General features: G+C 44.4%; 1 protein-coding gene across 3 annotated transcripts in view; it reads right to left on the bottom strand.

Annotated features, from left to right (window-relative positions):
- ADAMTS12 (ADAM metallopeptidase with thrombospondin type 1 motif 12) overlaps window positions 1–24,126 on the bottom strand; it is a 3,732,731-nt gene that overhangs the window by 768,187 nt on the left and 2,940,418 nt on the right. For all 3 annotated transcript variants that reach the window (XM_069220543.1, XM_069220552.1, XM_069220534.1), the window contains one exon: window positions 5,885–6,011. In XM_069220543.1, the coding sequence (XP_069076644.1) occupies window positions 5,885–6,011 (127 nt within the window). The remainder of the gene's footprint in view (window positions 1–5,884; window positions 6,012–24,126) is intronic.

Raw genomic sequence — 24,126 nt, forward strand, 5'->3', positions numbered from 1 at the left:
TAGCTCATTCACACTGTTAGTGTGTCATACCTTATTAAGTAAACTTACAAGGGGACGCTAATAGGTCGATGAACCTTTTAACCAACAGTTGAGATGTTCCCACCATATAGACCCTGGGCCAATGTTGATCAATAACCAATTGTCAAATATTAATATCAATTATCAACAATAATTAATAACATTAGTAATCAATGGGGGTTGATAATTGATGCACCGTGACCTTACAGTCATGAATGCCCAATCCTTTACATAAAAGTTAGAATATTCATTTCCCTATATTAACAATGCTAATGTCACGTAAGTTAATCTCAAAATCAACTGGCTATTTTTAGCGGCAAAAGACACGCAATCTAATCAAGGCTTGAGCTACTACACTTTCCAATATTACAGTGCAAATTAATAGCAAGAATAACGGCGCAAACAATATCACATACATTTAGTTTCAGCAAAGAAAAGACCTCAAATGTTATTCCATATAGCGAACTTCATCAGTGAGCTCCCTAAGTAACATCAGATTAGAATTAGCATGTTGGGCTTCATGCAAAACAATTTAGTCAACACAAATTTGGAAAAACATTTCTCTCTGACTCTATCAAAATAGAGCGGTTGGTACGTAGAAACAAAAGCAAATAGACATAGCAAACATCATTACAATTAATAATATACTATCCTCAGTATGGATCAGCAAGCAGTGTCAGTCTTTGTCCTCAGGACATCAGTTTGGTCAGCAAGGCATCAGGATTCAGCATCAAAGTTCAGAAAAGGTAAAGTCTTTAAGCATTAAAGTTAAGCATGTCTCTTTTCAAGACAGAAAATGAGCAAGAAATGGGCTTGGGCAAAAGGCAAATGCGCACTGGCAATGGCGAATGGCAAATGCTGTCTTCTTCTCAGTGTAGTCCCGCTAAGTTAGATGTCCTAAAACTACTTCCCAAGTCCCTATTGGTCAAGGGATTGCATGTTCAACCTTTGTCCGATAAAACTAAAACATCAAATCTACATTTCTTCTAGTACACAGTTCACATGTCAATGATTGGCTCCTCTTGTACTGTTCTCATTCATCCGGCTTGTCAGGTAACAATATTGTTGAAGCTTATACTCCAGTCAGTATGGTCATTGTTCTTCTCCTGAGAAAGTCAGTCTTGCACATGCTACATATACACTGTTGCATTCTGCAGGACCAGCATCTTCTAGCAGGCAGTTCTCATGAGCATGACTTTGCACATTAGGTCAGCAAAGTGGAAAAGCACAATTTAGTTCTCTAAGCAGAGGAAATGCAGCTTGACATGAGGCCAGGCAACTAGGCTAACACCTACACTGAGTTAAGGGTTTCAATTAGTAAAGCTAATACATAATGCATGACCTTAAATATGAATATGCTCAACATTTCATTTTAATAAGCCATTAATAAGTACGCTTAGTGAACATTGGCGCAATTTTGTTAAAGACTCCTGCGCTAGCACACTTAATGCCAGAATACATCAACAGTCTTACATTATTTTGATGCGTTTTCTGAATTTGAAATTATGGGTTTTCTGCACCTTATTTCAACCTACTCCATCATTCTCCGAGTTTGCGCCAGTTTAACCCTGGGATATTGGCTGCCAGGTGATTTAATTATTTTGGCTCTGTCTGTCTGTTACAACTATTTGATATCAGCATGGACGGAGGTGGTCTGTTTGGAATCTGTAGGGTGCAGAGGGAGGCTCAGTCATGGGGGAAATTGTGACCCCCGAGCGCACAAACCACGAAAGACAGCGACGTTGAAAATGGATGCCGCGTGCTTCTTCATGTGCCCCCAGGGAATATTCGTCATGAGTAACTGCATACTCAATCGATAAGGATTCTTGTTATGTCTGTTTCGCTAATTTGTCAGTAGATGGCAATCAGGAGTGGGTTTCATAGCTACCATAAAGCCTTTCAAGCTTCGCAATAATAAATCACTCCAGCCTAATTTTATGTCAAAGCCTACTGCAGTTCTTGTCTAGAATCATTAGTCTGAGTGCCATCAGTTAACTATAAATGGTTGTACTTTTAGCTGTCAGTCTTACTTGTGAATGTGAAGTTCATAGCCATGTTTTGGCTCAAGCAGGAGGAGCAGCCTCAGCTCAGTATCCTTACAGATTACAACCAATAAGAGGTAGCGCCCCAGTCACCCACAAACAGCAAAGGTTCACACTCAGTCACTCACCTGAAGGAGAAGATGATCTCCCCATCCCCTGCATCCATGGGCTTGCTCTCCCCCACAGTTGTGGGCTGGGGCAAAATAAAGCACAACACTTGAGGACGTTTGTGCCGCTATCAGGAGGAACACCGACGGAACAGTTTCATTATTTGGAAAGTACTGGGTCAGAAGTGAGTGCTACAAACTCCAGGCTTTGTACCTCTGGCAAAGATACAGGAGGGAGGGCAGAGCGTGACATCACTCTTGGAGAGGACTTACAGCCTATGCTCTGCCCCCTGCCTCGGAGGCAACAGGGTTCAGTTCTGTTTACATCGTGAGGGAGCATGGGATGAAGAGCAATCTTTGCTGAAAACATACAGAGTTTTATAGACACTGGAGCAAAAAACAGTGTTAACAAGTGAAGGATCCCACAGTTTGTGTTCTTCATTATCATATGCCTGTAACTTGGATTAAGCCCTGGTGGGCAAGGGCATAGGAACCCTACATTGTTTTGGGTAAGGAACATGAGCAGCTATGGAGATAGGTGGATTATAGAGTGGTTAGGCTGTGTGCACTCCTTGGCTTTTTGTTTATATTGAAAAAATTTGCTTTACACATTGCTAGAATGCATGAATGGATGAACCCCAGTAAACTCTACCATAGGGCCGATGGCAGAGTTTTTGCTGAAGTCTGCGCCCCAAGAGGAGCACAAAGTGTTAAGACTCCATGAACTCTGCCGACGGAGCAGAGTTTATCACCCACCCCTACTGGAGCCCATATATGGGATAAAAGTGCCCTCACCCACTAATAGTGGCATGCTTCATCATAGTGCATGCTACAACATCCCCTGCGTAACTGACAACAGGGGGTAAGCAATGTTTTTTTTTGGTTTCACAAAATACTCAAAGGAGTCCACCTTATAATATCAATATCCGTACTAGTTTATTGTGGGTCTCCTAGTTAGGATTAAAAACACCAAATAAGATGGTCTCGGGGTCTTATCATCTCAAAACACAGTTAACAAGCTTCGGCTAATCATCTAACTCCACTTAGGGTCGGTGGCCTTCCTCTGGACTCAGATCCCCATAAACCCTAACACCATGAGTTACTCCTGCTTGTTACTAGATTGTGCTGAGGTAACATCATGCATTGACCTTACTTGTCACCTAATTTCATGAACCAGGATTTTTTCTAAAAAACAAAACAACATCATCACAAGTCATGTCTATCCAGGGGGGTGAGGGCAGACAGTCCTCCCAACCAAACACATACTTTGTGGTCTGATTCTCACAGGACTAATTGTGTCACTCACCTTAATCCATTCACAACCACCAATATATCGAGAAGCACCACACAACAGACTTGTGATTACATGGGTGTGGTTCAAATTAAAAGACAGCAAAGAAGTCGTAAATTCTCTCCTTACCCTGGTCTTTGTATGATCTCTATAACCCCTGGGTAGTCACACTCTGTACAAATAATATGTAGACATTAGCATGGACCTTCTCTCGCAAGAGTTCCTTACTAGCTATAATTCAGTGTTCAGAACATCAGATGGGGTCCGTTGCCCATCTCATGGAAACTGCTCACATATGCATGGTACACGCTATTCTAAACATGGTCAGTAGTATCAAATTCTCCAAATCGCACCTGAGCAGGGTGTCTGGCTAAGTACGGCACCCACCTTGGAAATACTAGCTATTGCTACTAACGGTCTTTCCCATTGACTACAAGTTTAGGGAAAGTATGGCTCCTCTCAATACATCCTTGCCTCTAACAACTGCGATCTCTACAAATGTCAGCAGAACCCCCATTACTTACTTTATCAAGGGACCCATGCCGGCCAAGTAGCTGCTGTCCACCCACCGACGATGGTGGGACCACTTTGGCATGTCCATTTTCAAACAACCCCGAGGGCTGTTATGCATCACAGTGTATGGTCACCTAGATGTGCTACTCAAATCGAGCACTAGGCAGCTAACCTACCCCAGGTACACACTGTCAACCCTGTGAGGCTATTGCTCCTTCGTGTATGTTTTCTCACACATGTGATTTTGTGTACACGTCCACCTGGTCAAAACATAAACCAATGTGTTCCCTATTAGTGTGTTGTGTAGCTGTCGCGAACAACAAGGTAAAAAGGTTAAAAAATAGAAAGTGGCATAGTTATATGTAAACATCCTGTCCTCAAAACTAATATGTACTCATAACTGACACTGAGCACTAAACTACTAACCTACTCAAGTTGTACACTGTCAGCCCTGCGGTTCTGTTGCTTCTATGTGTATGTTATCTCACCAGCGTGCTCTCATGCACTTGTCTATCTAGTCAAAACATAGATTGGTGAGCTACCTATCAGTGCATCGTGAAGCCTGGTGCAAAAGTACGAGGTAAAATGTCTAACATATTAAGGGGGTCATTCTGACCCTGGCGGTCATTGACCGCCAGGGCCAACGACCACGGAAGCACTGCCAACAGGCTGGCGGTGCTTCCTGGCCAATTCTGACCGCAGCGGTAAAGCCGCGGTCAGAAAAGGGAAACCGGCGGTTTCCCGCCGGTTTTCCCCTGGCCAAAGGAATCCTCCACGGCGGCGCTGCAAGAAGCGCCGCCATGGGGATTCCGACCCCCTTCCCGCCAGCCTGTTCCAGGAAGAGTCTGGCGGGAACGGGTGTCGTGGGGCCCCTGGGGGCCCCTGCACTGCCCATGCCACTGGCATGGGCAGTGCAGGGGCCCCCTAACAGGGCCCCATTAAGATTTTCAGTGTCTGCTTGGCAGACATTGAAAATCGCGACGGGTGCAACTGCACCCGTCGCACCCCAGCAAATCCGCCGGCTCATCTTTGCTGGGGCTTTCCCGCTGGGCCGGCGGGCGATCTTTTTGAAGATCGCCCGCCGGCCCAGCGGGAAAGTTAGAATGCTCCCCGCGGTCATTTGACGGCGGGGCAGTGTTTGGGCGGTTTCCGCCCGGCGGGCGGCGCCCGCCGCCCGCCGGGGTCGGAATGACCCCCTAAGTGTTGTGGTTATACTGATATGCTCTGTCCTCATAAGAAATATGCATTCATAACTGACATATTTGTACCACCACACCCCTCTATACTTGTGCATGAATGTAACACATGCTCCTTTGATACCTACAGTATGCCCACATTCATAAAGATATATGTGATACATATAAGAATAAAAATGACCCAGTGCTTTTTGGTCTCTCATGTATAGGCATTCCTCTCATAAGCTGTTTAGATAATGGCGGGAAATCTCATCATTCAGTCCCCTCACATGACTGTGCAACCACACATGTTTTATACTTAATATATATTTTATTTAGTCTACATCTTGGGTCGCTTATAAACTCCTCCTCAGCATTTATTAGTTTATATTTTATTGAGAGCCCATCAAAATTTACGGTGCCACCAAAATATTTCAGTGTACCAAAATTGTACAATGCACTGCTAATGATTTTCTTTTATTATTGATTGTATCGTCCATCAGTAGGTGAAAATCAATGTCGTACAAGTAAATCAGTTGCCGTACCCCTTAGCAGTGCATATTTCCAAGAAATACAATTATATCATTCAAATGAAACAAATAACGAATGTACACAAAGCACATCTCATACTTTGCGTGCTGATATTGTTCAAAATCCGAAGTTTTTCTAACTAATACTCCTTCTTGTAAAGTGATAAATACAACAATAAATGCATGCAGAGGGTTATGCAGTGTTTACCTGGGTGGGCAATCCTGTTCATAGCACTTTTTGTGCCGTGCTGTTGGTTGTGTTTCGGCATCACAAAAGGTTTTCTTAACAACCCCTTTCCCTCTTTTAACACAGTAAGCAAGCTGCTTCTTAAGACCTGCAACCCAAACAAAAAAATTATTTACTGTTATTTTAGTGTACTATTGGCTTATGGCTAAACGTGAATTTTCATCTGCTAAACCAATTTTAAGGGATTGTGAGTTAGTCGTGGCTCGTGGGGGTCACAGGGGGCGGAGTGGCACGCTGTGGGGGTGGAGGAAGGTTAATACAATTAAAAAAATAAAAGAATAGCTGAGAAGCCGCCACTGATGTGAGTAAAATGAACACACCTGGGAATCACACCTTCCTTCTCATTGAGAAAAATATTTTTTGAGTTTATTTCTAGGGATTTTTTTTATAATTTATGTTTTTATCAACCCCTGATGCAGAAGGCTGTGCAACAGCCCCAGCGTAAGCTGCCATCCCATGCTGCACACAGCCATCGCCTATGTGCATCAGGGTTCAGACATAGGGCCCAGCCTGTTGACAGGCTTTGCACACCACTTGCTGTGAGCGTTCAACCCTCTCTTCAAACAGCCTTTGGTCATGCGCGAAAAGGATGGCTAAGTGACCAATCTGGCGTGGGCTGCCACGATGTGCTGTCAATGGCCTTCGCCCAGGCCCAGTGCCAAATCTGCTATGAGTGGCCTACTCCAGCTGCACACACGGCCTTTAGCCATGTATTGCAGCGGTTGGGAACATTGCATGTTTTTTGGTACAATCTGCAATGAACGCGCAACTGTGGTTGCATGGCTTTGGCTGTGAGCAGTGTGGGTTGGTTTTGGGCCCTGTGACCAACCCACTGTGGGGTTCCAACCAGCACCTGCCAACACAAGTAGTGAACCCTGGCTACATGTCGCAGCAGAATTCTTTTCGTAATTTATTTTAATGGGAAAATTATTTTCTTCTATTTTCTCGTATATTCACTTGAGGTTTTTCATGAAAATTAGCAATTTTAATGGAAGTTGTGATTTTCAGCCAACAATGGCACCTTTTTCATTGTTAACAAAACAATGACTGCAAGTTTGTAATTTTAATTAAAATTGCAATTTTATCACAGAAACCCCTTTTTTTTAAGTTTCTGGGGCTTTCCCAAGAGAGTCGGTGCAACCAGCACTTCCCTGAAGTCAGGCACCTCCAATGGTACTCCCCCTCCCCCATGGACCCGTTCAAACCATTTCAAGCACACTCTCTATATAAGGTATACAATAATGCCACTTTTTGCACAAATCTATCCAGCTACTGTCCTTTTAACTTTTTTCCCTCCACGTATTTTTTACATCAATTGGTTTGTGAGACCTTACCAATACAATGTTGAATGATTGACAATTTTGTTGCAAATCTGTCTTGGAGTCAAAAGTTATAGACAAATCAAAAAATGCATTTTTTATAGAAAGTGCACCTCTACCAATACTCAGTGTCAGTGTTATAGCTGACAGGCTGACAGCTGACAGGCTTAGGGTGGTCTTCCTCTGAATTGTTTGCCTACTTCACCCATTTTTTTACCTTGTTTTTGCTGGTATTAGGACTCTGTGGACTTTACCACTGTTAACCATTGCTAAAGTGCTTGTGCTCTCTTTCCCCTAAATATGATAATATTGGCTTATACCCAGTTGGCACACTTAATTTACTTATAATTGCCTAGTAAAGTGGTACTACATGTTCACACGGCATTTTAGTTAAATGGTACTTATGGGCCTGCAGCACTGATAGTGTCACCCACTTAAGTGCCCCTTTAACCATGTCTCAGGCCTGCCATTGCGGAGTCTGTGTGTTCAGTTTTACACGGCCATGTCACCCAGGCAAAATACCCCTTTTGCTATGCCCAAACCTTCCCTTTTTACACATGTAATTCACCCCTAAGTTAGGCCCTGGACAACCCAAATTGCAGGATGTAATGTATTTAGAAGGCAAGACATATACATTTAGGTTTTACATGTCCTGGTAGTGAGAAACTCCCAGAGTCATTTTTTACTATGGCCTAGCTCTCCCATATGACAATTGCCATATTACATCTTATGAGTGTAATTTGCAATCTGGAAGAAATAAACCATTCTAGTATGGTGTCTCTGGAATCACATGGTGAAGTTTGATTTTAAATTGCAATTCTGAAAATGCCACATTTAGAAAGTTGCCATTTTCTGACCTTAGACATTTGATGCCTGCTACTCGTCTCTGTCACTTGCCTTGTGTAGGTGACAGCTGGGCTTTGTGTATTCTCTCTAGAAAGCCACACAAAATGGTAGCTTAGGTGTGACTTGATGGGCCTTCCTGGGAGGATGAAAGGGAGGAGCTGGGCACAGCCTCACTTACACCTGAATAGGCTGTGTCCTGTTCCTCAACAAAGGGATGCATAACCCCCTGTAGTGAGTTTGGAGCCAGGGCAGGAAGGGCAGGACCTCTATGCACTTCAACAACCTTACTTTGAAGTCTCCCCCATTTCAAAAGCCGACTGGATATAAGTACTGGACATCTGACACCACCAACTCAGTAAACTTCTGGATATGTGAATTAACTGCTAGGAAAAAGGATTACTTTGCTGCTGAATGACTGCCACTTTGCTGGACTGCTGCTTTGCTTGACTCCTGTGTTGCTAAGCTGCACTGCTGCCTGCCCTTCCCCTGCCTAGTTGAGGATTGGACATGCATCACTTGAACTGAGAGTGACTCCAAGGGCTAGCTGGCTAGCCTCCTGAACTGCAGTCTCAGGAACATAACATTTTTCCAACCACCCTGTTCCTGTTCTCTACCATCTGTGATACCTGCCCTGCCGTGTAGTGTCACCCAAGTCCTTGATCCCTGGCTGAGGGCCTACGGTGTTTGCTGCAGCAGAACCAACTCAACTCAGCACCTGCTGCAAGAGTGGAATGGACGCATCTCCACTGCTGCGTGGATCAGAACTCGTGCATTGCCACTACTGCATGAGTCAGAACCTATGCAACAGACTCACATCGCCACATCTTGGGCTGGCACATCACCTTCGGAACCGCTACTGTGCAATGCTTTCTCCAGTGCCAGCTCCTCACATCCCTCATTGACACCAGCTTTGACAACAGCACTACAGCTCCACATCGCCTCAGCTGCTTCCACCTAATTAGAGAGCTCAAGAGCAGCTGTATTGCGATAGGCAATGTGGGAGGAGATGACTTGATTTCATGAGGTGCACCAGGGTAAGAGACCCATGGAGTTTGCACAAGCATGGGAAACAGTACTGGCTGACTTCCAGGGGAGCAAGAGTGGGAGTGATACCGACTAGTGGTTCCACAAGAGGTGTACCTGGTCTTTTTTGGGTCCCCAATGAGGTGATAATTAGAAATCGAGTTCATATTACTGATACCCATATCTGGGTAATGACCAACGGAGATGAGCCTGGATCCCGATGCACTAGAAGAGGGCTACCGTGCTAATATGTTGTTTTCAGAATAACTGCAGGTGGGTCGGTAGGGGTAAGTGCTGCAAAATGGGGAGGGAGGGGGCGGTTGCTCTTTTTGTTTACTGTTCTCTATTTTTGGACATAACTATTTGCTCTCCATGCTACTGAGCTCACAAGGAGTAGGCTGCACTGTGTGCTAACTTCTGGGTAGCTCCCATGACATGTTGATCTTTACATTATTGCTTATTTCGTCTGACTGGGACCTTCACACCATACCCCATGCTATGGATGATTTGCATATTATGTAAGGGGGCAAGGTAGGCGTACCCTGACTCCTTTGTTGTTATGGGGGTTCTCAGAGGGACCTCCTCAGTGGTAACATAAAACAGTTTCCAGCCAACCAGCTGGTCCCACAGTATTTCTACAGAAGCAAACTCAGACTCCGGTGTGGTCCTGCAGTTGCTAAAACCAAAAAGAGGATGGCAGCACAGTGTCTCACATCCCAGCACTCAGTTCACCCCAATGCATCCTGGTCAACGCAGTGCTTAATAACACTTCAATGACATTCTTTAGTTTTTCACCCTTGTTGGTGCAGACAGTGCTGGGTATCTTTAGACACGTGTTTCAGGATAGTTGTCTTTCTTCTGGAGAGAGCAACCGATTCTCTGGGGGTGCTGGAAATGCTGCCCAAAATATCCTTAGGTCTCTGTACTACTCAGTAGGCGCAGGTGCATCAACCAGAGCTCGTCAGCTCATTAGCTCTAGGGAGCCTTTTCAAACAAAAACAGGATGATGGCACACTGCCTCACATTCCAGCACTCAGTTTGCCCCAGTGCATCTTGGTCAACGCAGTGCATATAACATTTTCTTCAGTGACAGTCTTTAGTTTTTCACCCTTGTTGGTACAACCAGTGCTGTGTATCTCTAGACATGTATTTCAGGATAGTTGCCCTTCAGTAGAGAGCAACACATTCTCTGGGGGTGCTGGAAATGCTGCCCAAAGTCTCCTCAGGTCTCTGTACCACTCAGTAGGCTCAGGTGCATCAGCCAGAGCTCGTCAGTTCATTATCTCATCTGCTCTCGTGGGCCAATGAGCTGATGAGCTTACCTGGGATACACCTGTGTGCAGGTGGAGTGGTACTGTGACCTTTGAAGACTTGAGCAGCATGCCAGCAACCCAAGGTGACCTTTCTCTGGTCTCTACTACTTCTGCTCTCTACTGATGAAGGGCTAAATCCAGAAAAACATGTCTAGAGATAACAGCACTACCTGCAGCAACTTTGGTAAAAAACTGCAGCAACTGTGAAGTAAGCCACCTGCATTTACCAGGATGCAATGGGGTGAACTGGGATAAGAGGCAGTGTGCTCCCACCCCCCAGGTGTTAAAACCAAATTGCACTAATCTGGAGTCCAGGGATTCTGCAGATGAACATTAAGCTGCAATCTCCCAATAACTGAAAGCTCAGTGCAGGAGCCGATACACAATGGACTGGCAATAGCCTACACGGGACATGGGGGTTGGAGCAATAAAGAGAGAGAGAGAGACTGCATTTTGAATTACATCTCATAGGAGACTCACTGAATGCTGACTTCACTGCTTTTCTGTGTGATATGTTGCAATTGCAAGTGCTTGGGAGGAACTCAAATAGAAGAAACATGGAAATAACTAGTGGTAAGAACTACTGGCAAGTTTTGAGAACTAGTGGTAAGTCTTTACCTCTCTAAGAGTGGCACAATGCCAATCTCATTCCTGCTTTATAGGAGGACACCTTGATGAGAAATGGTCTTGCTCAGTATTGGAGGCTGGTGTGTGGTGGATTTTATTCTGCAATATCTAGGAGCACAGAACAGTTTATTGTTACAATGGGAACCTAAAATACATTCTCCTTACTCTCCCTTTCTATTCCTGGCAGTACCTTGTGTGGCAAAAAGCAATGTTGAGAAGGTATCATAGGAAATAATCTTCTCAAAATAGTGCAGCAGCACCTTGAGTTCGTATGACTTCTACTCTCAATTGCACCTAACTGACCAAGTTGTTCAGTCTTTAGTAAGCATGTGTATTTTCATCACATTTGCCTTTCAGTATTAAACTCACTAACCAGGCTCTCCTTGTTTTCAGGAAAGCTGCTTGTGCGGTGCTGTGTGACTAGTAATACGCCTGTGGAACCTGGCATCCGTGGTGAGGTCTTCCCCAAAAGATTTTGCCTTCACCCCTCCTGTTTTCTGAATTTGTTTTGTTGGCATTATGACTCTGCAGTTTACCACTGCTAACCAGTGTTAAAGTGCTAGTGCCATCTCCCTAAAGCATAGCACAATTGGTTTACACCTGTTTGGCATATTTAATTTAATTGTAAGTCCCTAGCATATGGTACTACATGTACTCCAGGATTGTAAGTTAAATGCTACTAGAAAAGATGTCCGAAGGTAATAATCTTCTCTGTGCTCGACAGTGACAGGCTCCCCATCAACATCAACAACCTCCAAACCCTGGAAATCCAGCTTCTACCACTTGGAGCTTTTTCCCTCCATCATCCACAACTTCACAGAGACCGCATCCAGCAGCTCCCCGACAACGCCGTCTCGGACACAGCCTGCTGCCATGCCTCATTAAAGTCTAACTTCTACTGGACTTTTTTTTGGAAAATATTCTAAGTCCGAAATTAAGAAGAGACCGGGCCCAATTCAACCTCATACATGTGACCTGTGCTCCATCCCAGTGGGCCTTAACTTCTAACTGGACCTGGGTTTTTATTTTATTATACCAGAGTAATCAGAGTAATTTCAGTAATTACACATTACTCTTGTGATGCAAAATTACCAAATTTATAGAATTATGCCAGCTTGGGTAATTAAGAGTAAATTGGGACAAAAATCCTACCACATGATAATAATGAACTAAAAGAGAGTGAGTTACTGTACGGGTGATCCGGTCCCGTAGCATTTAGTGCTATTTGCTTTAGCATGAATAGCATCCTCTGAGCTTGAGAGTGCATTCTGCACCAAGAAAATAATGCCTAATACTAGATTACTATTCTCACACAATTACGCATGCTTACGAGTAATTACGCTAGAGAGAATTATGTCAGTTATGCCCACCACAGCTAATGACTTTGCCCCAGTCTCACGCAACTAGATACATGTTGTTGCCAGAGGATTACACTTTTTGACCAAGTTGAGGAAAAGATATATACAAAGTACAAGCTAAGTAGCACTGTTATTCTGGAGCTTATAGCAGATTTACAGCCCCAGCTTGAGAGACACACTTTTTTCAATAAGTCCATCCCAATGCATGTGTGGGTTTTAAGTAGTTTGCATCTCTTAGCCTCTGGTTGCTACTAAGGTGTGATTGCAGCACAGGCTGATGTGTCAAAGAATGCCCTTTCTCATTTTTTTCATGCATTTCAAGATGTACTGTTAAAGCCCATTCAGAGCATTATATATTTCTCAGAAATGCACACTAATTGCACACCAGCAAAACAGAATTTCACAGGATAGCAAACATTCCCCTATGTCACTGGATGTATAGATGGTACACGTGTCACTATGGCCACCATTTGACATTGAGAATTTATTCAGGAATTGGAAAAATACTCTAACATCGGAATGGTGAATGGTGACAAAAATGTGCTAACAGATATTGTTACCAGATTTCCAGGGAGCACCCGCGGCTCTTTCATATTCCAACATAGTGGAATTTAACAAAGTCTACAAAGAGGAGATTTGTAAAATGGATATTTATTGGGTAAATACACATAGAATAATACAACACAGAGCTTAAATGCCAATTTAATCCCATAGCTAAAGATGTTTTGTCTGTTTGTAGATGATAGTGGGGATAGCTTACAGCCATGGATAATGGCACCATATCTATCCTCCACTACTCCCAGTGAACATAGTTACAGTGTGGCACAATATAGAACTAGAGGCGGCATAGAACACACTTTTGGATTACTAACAAGAAGCATTAGATTTCTGAATAGGAGTACTCTACAATATTCTCCAGAGAAAAGATGCACAATTCTAGGAACATGTGCTATTCTGTACAACATTGCAACAAGGATTCACTGTAACTGTGTCAGAATCTGACTCAGATGAGAAAGAAGAAATATTCCTCCCACCTCCCACACATGAGGAAACTCAAGCTTCAGAACGGCAATCAATATGTGCTAATATAACCAGTCATTAGATTTCACTGTAAGTATGTACATTCATTCAATATTACATAAAGAATTTGTTAGATGTGGGGTCTTTGGTTGGCAGTCATGTTACCCCCTGTCCAAGCAAGGACCCTCACTCTAGTCAGGGTATAAGAGAATCACCCTCAGCTAACCCCTGCTTACCCCCTTGGTAGCTTGGCACGAGCAGTAGGCGTAACTTCAGAGTGCTAGGTGTAAAGTATTTGTACCCACACACACTGTAAATTAATGAAAACAATACAAAATGACACACCACAGGTTTAGAAAAATAGAGAATATTTATCTGAACAAAACAAGACCAAAACGACAAAAATCCACAATACACAAGTCAAGTTAGCACTAAAAATTCAAAAGGAGTCTTCATGTAATTTTAAACACACACTTATGCTGTTAGCGTGAAAATGTACCTTGGGCGCATCAAAAATAACCCTGCATGGGTGAGTGTGTGTTAAAAAGGGCTTGCGATGCGTCGATATCACTCATGAGCGAGACCTTGCGTCGTTTCTCCTTTCGTTGGGTCGGCGTGCGTTGTTTCTTCTCTCCACAGGAGAGCGATGCATCGATCTGGTCAGCATTCTCGGGTCCGGGCAGGCCTTGCATCGTTTTTATACGCCCAGTGGTGTTTGCGTAAGAAATCCAGCCGCATGATGATCTGAAAACCACGCAGCGCGGGTTGCGATCTCACCAGCCTCCATCAGCAATGCTGTGCGTTGTTTCTCCAGCCCCGGGCGCCGATCTTCGGGTCGCATTGCAGGTGAGCATCGATTTTCAGCTGCGAAGCCAGCAGCGCATCGATTTTTCAGCCGCAGATCGAAGTTGTGTCGATTTTTCCCCCGCACGACGGTCGGTGCGTGGATTCCTCACTCTTAGGCTGCCAGCTTCTCCTTTCAGGGTGCCAGGAACTGGATGGGCACCACTTGGCAGAGTAGAGTAGCTGTCCCTGAGACGACTTCAAACAACAGGAGGCAAGCTCTAAATCAAGCCCTTGGACAGTTCTTCACAAGATGGAAGGCACACAAAGTCCAGTCTTTGTCCTCTAGCACAGGCAGAAGCAGCAACTGCAGGATAGCTCCACAAAGCACATTCAGAGGCAGGGCAGCTCTTCTTCCTCAGCTCTTCAGCTCTTCCCCAGTCAGAGGTTCCTCTTGGTTTTCAGAAGTGTTCTAAAGTCTGTGGTTTTGGGTGCCCTTCATATACCCATTTTCTCATTTGAAGTAAGCCTACTTCAAAGAAAAGTCTCTCTTGATTGTGAAATCCTGCTTTGCCCAGGCCAGGCCCCAGACACTCACCAGGGGATTGGAGACTGCATTGTGTGAGGGCAGGCAGGTGTGAGTGACCACTCTTCCCCTCCCTCCTAGCACAGATGGCTCATCAGGAAATGCAAACTACACCCCAGCTCCCTTTGTGTCACTGTCTAGTGTGAGGTGCAACCAGCCCAACTGTCAAACTGACCCAGACAGGGAATCCACAAACAGGCAGAGTCACGGAAATGGTATAAGCAAGAAAATGCTCACTTTCTAAAAGTGGCATTTTCAAACACACAATCATAAAATCAACTTTACTAAAAGATGTATTTTTAAATGGTGAGCTCAGTGACCCCAAACTCCACATATCTATCCGCTCCCAAATGGAATCTACACTTTAATCAGATTTAAAGGTAGCCCCCATTTTTACCTATGAGAGGGACAGGCCTTGCAACAGTGAAAAACGAAGTTAGCAATATTTCACTGTCAGGACACATAAAACACATTACTATATGTCCTACCTTAACCATACACTGCACCCTGGCCGGTGACTCCTACCCAGGGCCTACCTTAAGGGTGCCTTACATGTAAGAAAAAGGAAGGGTTAGGCCTGGGAAGTGAGTACACTTGCCAAGTTGAATTTACAGTTAAAACTGCACACACAGACACTTCAGTGGCAGGTCTGAGAAATGATTACAGAGCTACTTATGTAGGTGGCACAACCAGTGCTGCAGGCCCACTAGTAGCATTTGATTTACAGGCCCTGGCACCTTTAGTGCACTTTACTAGGGACTTACTAGTAAATCAAATATGCCAATCATGGATAAACCAATTAACAATACAATTTACACAGAGAGCATATGCACTTTAGAACTGTTTAGCAGTGGTAAAGTGCTCAGACTTCAACAGCCAACAGAAACAGGTCAGAAAAAATAGGAGGCAGGAGGCAAAAAGATTGGGGATGACCCTGCATAAACTAAAAAGTCCAGCACAATTAAAATAGGCATTGTCAGGTTGCGTAATTAAATATACCTTTATTTTCAAGTAACATAATGCATATCTGAAAAGGTGCTTCTATGTTCGAACAGTTTTTTAACAAACAAAATAATATGCAATTGTTTTGTAATGAAAGGATTTCATAGTTCTTGCTTTATAAGGCTGTTGTTTGTTGCAAGCTAATATTTTCCCTGCAGCAATTTCACCAGCACTACTGCGACTCCTGCTTCAATACAAACTTTAAATGTCTGTCACTGTGCTGATGCTAGATTGGTCCTCACTTTTCCCCACTCTAACAGGTATGCCACATGCAATGTTAGTTGTTTGCATTGTCTCTACGGTGTTGGTGATATGTATGAGTCCTATTGCCACATCCATGCTTTAGTGCCCTATTTCAACTTGTAAACTAACAGTGCGGTGAGACAAGTTTGTTGTGGCATGTACTAGGAGATTGATGGCCGAGTTAACCCATCAATGCGGAATGATATGTGGCTCTCCCTACATCTTTGCTGGATGTTTTCCTGATGCAATTCCTTACAAAATGTCTTGATGGCATCGGTGAGAATGGCAAAATTGTGATTCTTTGCCATCCGATTGGAAGTTCGGGTATTTGAGACACTTTGTAACCTGTTAGAGATGTTTTTATGCCGGGTCACCAGTTTTTGATTTATTATTCGTGTTTGCTTGTGGTGCAAGGGCTGAATCTTGAGCATTGAGGTTTCTAAACTTCCAAAGAGTTATGGGTTTTCTTAAGTTTTCGCATTTGCAACCGGGGACTGCGATTGAGTGACAACTGAGCTAGCAGGCAGATGCACTGTGTGCATGAGCGCTCAGCTGTGAGGAAAGTCCTGCATAGGCGGGCCATAGGACCACATGCCCCCATCCCAATGGAAAGCATCAGTGAGCACTTTAAGAGACCGTATATGTGCAGCTCAGTAAGCATATCTGCATATGGCTTATTTGCCCTTGAGCCCATGTCTGTAATACAATGCGGATGCAGGGGCAAAGGTGTCCCCTCATTTGCATGAGACCACACCCCCAGGAATAATGGGGGAATGATCCATATTATTCATATTGTACAAAGGGTGTACAAGTAACACCCAAGTGCCACAGGAGGGCACAAAACAAAAACAAATGTCCATTATGACCTTAGGTTATTATGGGTAATATGGCCATAGATGGCAGGGGTACGCTTTTACCTCACTCATTCTCACTGGCTGAGCATGCTATGTCCTCTTATTGATCTTTTTTCTTAGACAGTGGTATCTAGTCTGATACTGTAGATTAGACCAAAGTGAGCCTGATGTGTAATCTCTGATTGAAATGACTTTCTTTTTCAGGAACTTGGTTTCAATTAGGTGGGCTTCATGGACATATATAAAACGTAATACAAGCCTTAATGGTAGCACTGTGCATGCTTGGTCTCTGAAGTGATTGAAGTAATCTCGCACATTACAGTTACCTGAATTTGCATAAATACCTTTCTGCATTTAGAAGCTATTTTCTAAAGGGCAGGGTGACCGATCTTGTCTGATCATCAATTCTTCCACGTGCACTAATTTATATCCCCATTACTCTTTAATAGCTAATTTTCTAAATAAAGCTCAGGTATTTTAGTTGCGGAATCCGAATCCTGTGCTTCGATATATTCTATGAAAGCACTAACTTTCACTGGACACGGAGAAAAAGGGAATTGTCGCACATTGCCAGCTTGTCATAAATTGGCTTTGCCTGGATCTTGCTCCTCTTTTTGATCCTTTAGAGACTTTCTATGGGCTCAAACATCTTCCATAAAACATTAAGCTAATGATCTTAAAAAATCCACGTCACTGCTTCAAATTAAACGAGTATTAAATAATAAAATATTATAAATACAGTAGCATACTAACAACTTAGCTCTATTCAATATTTATGCAACTTTGTTAATAGTTTTTTATTTATTAATATTAATTAATTTAGAAACGAATAATTTTTTTTCAAAAGCCTTAATTTAATTTTTTGTATAAATTGTGTTTATTATTCTTTTTAAAAAAATAAGAAGAATTAAAATAATTATATGCCATATTCACACACACACACGTTTTTAAAATGTTGAACTAAGTTAATTAATTTATCATTAGTTCCTACAGACTGCTATTTTAATTCCCCCAAATCCCTGCCTCCATAAATTTCTGTAGTGTGCTACAGTACTAGTGGTTGGCCAAGGCTGGGCTGGTGTACATTAACACCTATTCCAGGTTAAGAGGCATTACATTGTGTTTATTAAGGTTTTGCAGAAAATATGAACAAACAGAAAAAGAAAAAAGGAACCGGACATATAGGTACATGAATTATCCACATGATACCTAGCACGTCGACCTTATGAATAGATGGAAAACAAAAAGGATTTGTTATTCAGAAGTATAATAAAATCATAAATAAATTGATGGCATGGGGTGTTCATGATATATTGTATATTGTCTCAGAGCCATGCTAATAAGTATATATGACGTGACTAGAGTGTATTGGTTAATCTGAGTCCTCTGATTCCAAGGTAAGTAAGTGATCTTGAAGAGGATGCCAAATATCCTTGGGTCTAGAGGTATGTGGCTGTAACTGCGCATGGTCCTCACTAAACTTAACGCATTGAGACTTGTGCTTTAGCCAGGCGGGGACTGAGGGAGAGTGTCTGCTGGCCCAATGTAGTGCTAGTTCCCACTTGGTCAACCGAACTGCAATAGAGGCAAATCTGCAGACAGATCTGGGAATATCATGTGTGTATCCCGGTAGCACCACCAAGGGGTCTGGTGTGACCATAGTACCTATCATGGTGGAGAGTGTGGAAAAGAATAGCAGTCCAATAACGCCCAGGGATGGGCACAACCATGTAGAGTGCGCAAAAGTCTGCATCCAGGGCTTGGCATTTGGGGCATTGGGACGAGCATGCTGGGTCGAAGCATGCAAGATCCTTTGGGGCTAGGTATGCGTGATGTAGAAATTTAAAATGCAGAATCTTGTGTTTATGATTGACTGAAACAAGCTTTGTTTGGGAGCAACAGTAAGCCCACACCTTGTCAGTTAAGGAATAGCCTAAGTCTGTTTCCAGGCTTCCTAAACATGTTGAATGGAGTCAGGTTTAAGGGCAAAGCAAGTATGATATAGCCTAGAAACTAGGCAACTGCCATCTATGTCTGATATACTAAGGTAAGGGAAGGAAGCCATCGGGGTAGGGGGTTTGTGAGGATATGGGAACGGAGAGCCTTGTGTAGTTGCCACAGGACAAAGTAGTCCATGAAGGAGGCGTTACAAAAGTGAGTGTCATCCGTGTGTGCCAAGACTTGTTTGTCAGGGAATACATCTATTATTATGGTATGTATGTCATAACATTGGAGAGTGCATTTGATGAGCGTTTCGGGTGTGAGGGGGAGCCAGGTGTTATCAGTCAGGGGCAAGGCAGGTGACTAGAGAATACCCCTTCCCAGTGTAGAACAGAGTTTCCGCTAGGACCAGCAGGAAGTGGATATAGTCTGTATGTCGGTGGGGTCCATGGGGATACCTGTCGGTAGCCCTGACTTGAATTGGGACGTCTCCGAGCTGGTCCCTCTCTGGTTTAAGTTAAAGGACCCTGGCATCTTGGTGGTACCAGTGGTGTGCACATTGGCATTGGGCTGTAAGATAATACAGTGTCCTGGAAGCCAGGGACACCAAACCCACCACGTTCATAAGGGAGGATCAATTTGTCCCAGTGAATACAGAGTTTATGACCTGCCCATATGAGTCAGGAGACTTCGGACTGTTGTAAAAAATTGCTGTGTAAATGGAATGGGGATGTTAAGAAAATGGTATAAAAACCAAGGGAGGAGGACCATTTGTACTGCCACTCGTCCGGCCATGGAGAGTGGGAGTTTAATCCACGGCTCTACTTGTGTTGAAAGTTTAGCAATCGTGGGCTCATAATTAAGTAAAAATATCTGTTCCTTGTCCCTGTGTAGGTGTACGCCACATATTTAGTGGAATTCGTGTTCCGGGTTAAGGGGTATTCAGCATCAACAGGTTGAGCACTGTCAGTCAGGGGAAAGAGTTCAGTCTTGGCCCAGTTAATGTGAAGTTCTGAAAGTCCACCAAAACGTGAGATTTCACAGATTAAGGACTGGAGGTTGTATGCAGGGTGGCTGACAAAAGCAATATGTTATCCACATACATGGAACTAAAGAGGGCCCCAGGTAAGTTGGAGGCCTCGGTGCAGATGCTGCTCCTGAAAGTGATGGACTAGGAGGCCCATAGCAACAATAAAAAGAGGAGGGAAGAGAGGGCAGCCTTGTCTTGTACCTCTGGTGATGGGAAAGGCATCAGTAACTGAGTTGTTCACCCTGAGCCATGCCATTTGGTGGGATTAAAGGAGCATTATCAGTGAGATAAAACAGCAGGGGAGACCTAGTTTCGAGAGCGTCACTTTCAAGAAGGGCCACTCTAAGGATTCGAAAGCCTTCTCAGCATCTAGCAAGGCAACTACTTCGGGGTTGTTGGAGAGATCTTGTTTAATACCGCAAATATTGTCTGTAAGTTGAGGGAGGTGGATCTGTGGGGGACTGTTAGAAATGCGGTTTTGGTTGGCAGTCAGGTTACCCCCTGTCCAAGCAAAAGCCCTCACTCTAGTCGGGGCAAGTCACACACAATCCAAGATTATCCTGTGCCCACCCTCTGGTAGCTTGGCACGAGCAGTCAGGCTTAACTTAGAAGGCAATGTGTAAAGTATTTGTGCAATAAATCATACAATACCACCATATAACACCACAAAAATACACCACACAGTGTTTAGAAAAATATATAATATTTATCAGGATAATTGTAGGTCAAAAAGAATAAAGTTGCAATGTGAAATTGTAGAGATATCACTGAAAAGTGATATAAAGTGTCTTAAGTCTTTAGAATATAAACAAAGTCTCTTTCAAGCACAAGTACCTGGTTTGGAGTGGAAAAATCTCCTCAGAGGGCCACAAAAGAAGGGGTGCGTGGAAAAAGGGTGTGTGCGTCGATTTCTCCCCAGCACACACAGACTTGCGTCGTTATTTTCCGCGCGGGGGAGTCGTGCGTCTTTTCCGGCCCGCGGACCGTCTCTTTCTGTGGATCGCGGGGATTACCAGATGTCCCGGGTCTGTGCGTGGATTTTCCTGCTTGTTTTCCGGCTGCGCGTCGTTCTGCGGGGCTGCGCGTCGAAATTACGATCTCACGGCAGGCATCGCGTCGATTTCTCCTCTAGAGGTCGGGTGGCGTTGTCCTTGCGAAGCCGTGCGTCGGATTTCCGGTCGTCCCGAAGGCGTTGCGTCGATCAGCGTCGGTGTGCAGCGTTTTTCTCGCCGCGGAACAAGCTGTGCGTCGAAATTTTGGGCGCACGGAGCGTCCAAGTGAAAAAGAGAAGTCTTTTTGGTCCTGAGACTTCAGGGAACAGGAGGCAAGCTCTATCCAAGCCCATGGAGAGCACTTTCACAGCCAGACAAGAGTTCAGCAAGGCAGCAGGCCAACAGCAAGGCAGCAGTCCTTTGTAGAAAGCAGACAGGTGAGTCCTTTGAGCAGCCAGGCAGTTCTTCTTGGCAGGATGTAGTTTCTGGTTCAGGTTTCTTCTCCAGCAAGTGTCTGATGAGGTAGGGCAGAGGCCCTGTTTTATACCCAAATGTGCCTTTGAAGGGGAGGGGGAGACTTCAAAGAGTGGCTAAGAAGTGCACCAGGTCCCCTTTCAGTTCAATACTGTCTGCCAGGGTCCCAGTAGGGGGTGTGGCAGTCCTTTGTGTGAGAGCAGGCCCTCCACCCTCCCAGCCCAGGAAGACCCATTCAAAATGCAGATGTATGCAAGTGAGGCTGAGTACCCTGTGTTTGGGGTGTGTCTGAGTGAATGCACAAGGAGCTGTCAACCAAGCCCAGCCAGACGTGGATTGTAAGGCACAGAAAGATTTAAGTGCAAAGAAATGCTCACTTTCTAAAAGTGGCATTTCTAGAATAGCAATATTAAATCCAACTTCACCAGTCAGCAGGATTTTATATTACCATTCTGGCCATACTAAATATGACCTTCCTACTCCTTTCAGATCAGCAGCTACCACTTCAATACTGTATGAGGGCAGCCCCAATGTTAACCTATGAAGGGAGCAGGCCTCACAGTAGTGCAAAAACGAATTTAGGAGTTTTACACTACCAGGACATGTACACTACACAGGTACATGTTCTGCCTTTCACCCACACAGCACCCTGCTCTAGGGGTTACCTAGGGCACACATTAGAGGTGACTTATATGTGGAGAAAGGGGAGTTTTAGGCTTGGCAAGTACTTTTAAATGCCAAGTCGAGGTGACAGTGAAACTGCACACACAGGTCTTGCAATGGCAGGCCTGAGACAAGGAAAAAGGGGCTACTTAAGTGGGTGGCACAACTAGTGCTGCAGGCCCACTAGTAGCATTTAACCTACCGGCCCTATGCACATAGAGTGCACATTACTAGGGACTTATAAGTAAATTAATAGTCCAATCAGGTATGATTCAAGGTTACCATGTTTTAAGGGAGAGAGCATATGCACTTTAGCACTGGTTAGCAGTGGTAAGGTGCGCAGAGTCTAAAAGCCAGCAAAAACAGTGTCCAAAAAGTGGAGGGAGGCAGGCAAAATGTTAGGGGTGACTACCCTAAGGCTGTCAGGTCTAACAGGGATGAAGTCAGACTGCACGGGGGAGATGATTTTCTCATGAGTAGGGGAGTCTAGTAGCAAGTCCTTTGGCATGGATCTTTTTGTCTAGATTGAGAAGGGAAAGGCGGGCGATAGGAGGTGCACCTGTGAGGGTCTTTCCCAGGTTTCAAGAGGAGTGTATCATCAGTTTGCGGAGTGCCGGAGGTAGGACACCTGCCTCTAAAGCCTCTGTGTATATGGCTATTAGGTGCAGAGCCAGTAGGTGTTTGCAGGCTTTATAAAATGCACCAGCGAGGCTCTCAAGGCTAGGGGTTTTGGATCCATCTAAGGCGTCAATTGCTTGGAGGACTTCCTCTCTCCTTATGGGTTCACTCAGGGAACAGCATTGGCCATCAGTTATCCATACTATTTGCCACCGCAGTAAGGTAGGCTGAGATCTCTGGTTCAACATTGGAGAAGAGAAAGATGTATAGGTATTTATAATAGCACTGAAATTCAGCCAAGATGCCCTTGCTATCAGTGATGTTTTCCCCAGTGAGGGGGGGCGAAGTTCGGTATTGTAGACGCTAAGTGGGTTTGGGCAAAGGAGCTATCCCAGTAAGTGGCATGGGCGTCCCGCCTTCCCCATAGCATCTGGCGGCGGCATGCTTCCCCATATACATTATCTCCCTGTTTGCCAGGTCGCAAAACTCGATCATCAGGACTGACTGTGTGTAGGTGGGGAGTACTACCTGAGCAGGAATCCAGGCGGTCAATGGTTTGCAGTTCAGATTCGACACAGGAGAGCTGGGTGCATATGTCACGTAAGATGCCCTTGTGCTTCGATATGCAAATACCACGGCTGTAGGCCTTGAAGGCATCCCAGAAAGTGGCCTGCAATGATACCATGCCCACATTAAGAGTAAGGTATTCGATGATCGCGTTTTGTAATTCAGTGGGAAAAACCTAATCATATAGGGCATCTTGGGGGAATCTCGAGGAGTGTGCGGGTCACTTCCATAGCGGGCATGTAGCCTCAGGAGGACTGGGCAATGGTCTGACAGGGTGCACAGGAGATGCTGCACATCTGTGTTCCAGAGTGGGCCATTGGCCGATAGAAGCCAATAGTCAAGGCATGTCCACACTTCATGGGGGTGGAATAGATGGTGTAGTCGGAGGAAGAGGATTGACAAATTTGCCTTATGTCAGTGAGGGCATATGTTTCAGAAATGTGGTGAAGAGTGCTTAGGGCATGGGGTTTGCCACTTGGCTTTGCACTGGTGGAGTCTGTAGAGGGGTTCAGGACCATGTTAAAATCCACACCCATATGACAATATCTGCCTCAATTTTTCCCATGTGTGCATGTAGATCACAGAAAAACCTGGACATGTCAGTATAGTATTAGGTATATACATTAGCCAGTAAAGCGCGTTTGTCCCCCAAGATGTCAGTCAGTATAATATAGTGACCGTTCAGGTCTGCAGGGAGGTTGGGATACTATTAAGGGGGAGAATGGGATACTTTAATGTATGAAGATGCAGACTCCCCTGGAGTAGAAACTGAAGCAGAAGGTATATTGGTGTGTATCAGAGATGGAGCCATATGTCTGGGAGTCACAAGGGGGAAGGCTACTTTGACCCCTTGTCGGGACACATATGAAAGGTACAGCTTGCCTTTGCGTGAGTTATTAATGCCATGTATATTCCAGGTAAGAATGGTGCTATCTGTCACCCTG

Source organism: Pleurodeles waltl, chromosome 1_1, assembly GCF_031143425.1.
Source record: "Pleurodeles waltl isolate 20211129_DDA chromosome 1_1, aPleWal1.hap1.20221129, whole genome shotgun sequence".
NCBI lineage: Eukaryota > Metazoa > Chordata > Amphibia > Caudata > Salamandridae > Pleurodeles > Pleurodeles waltl.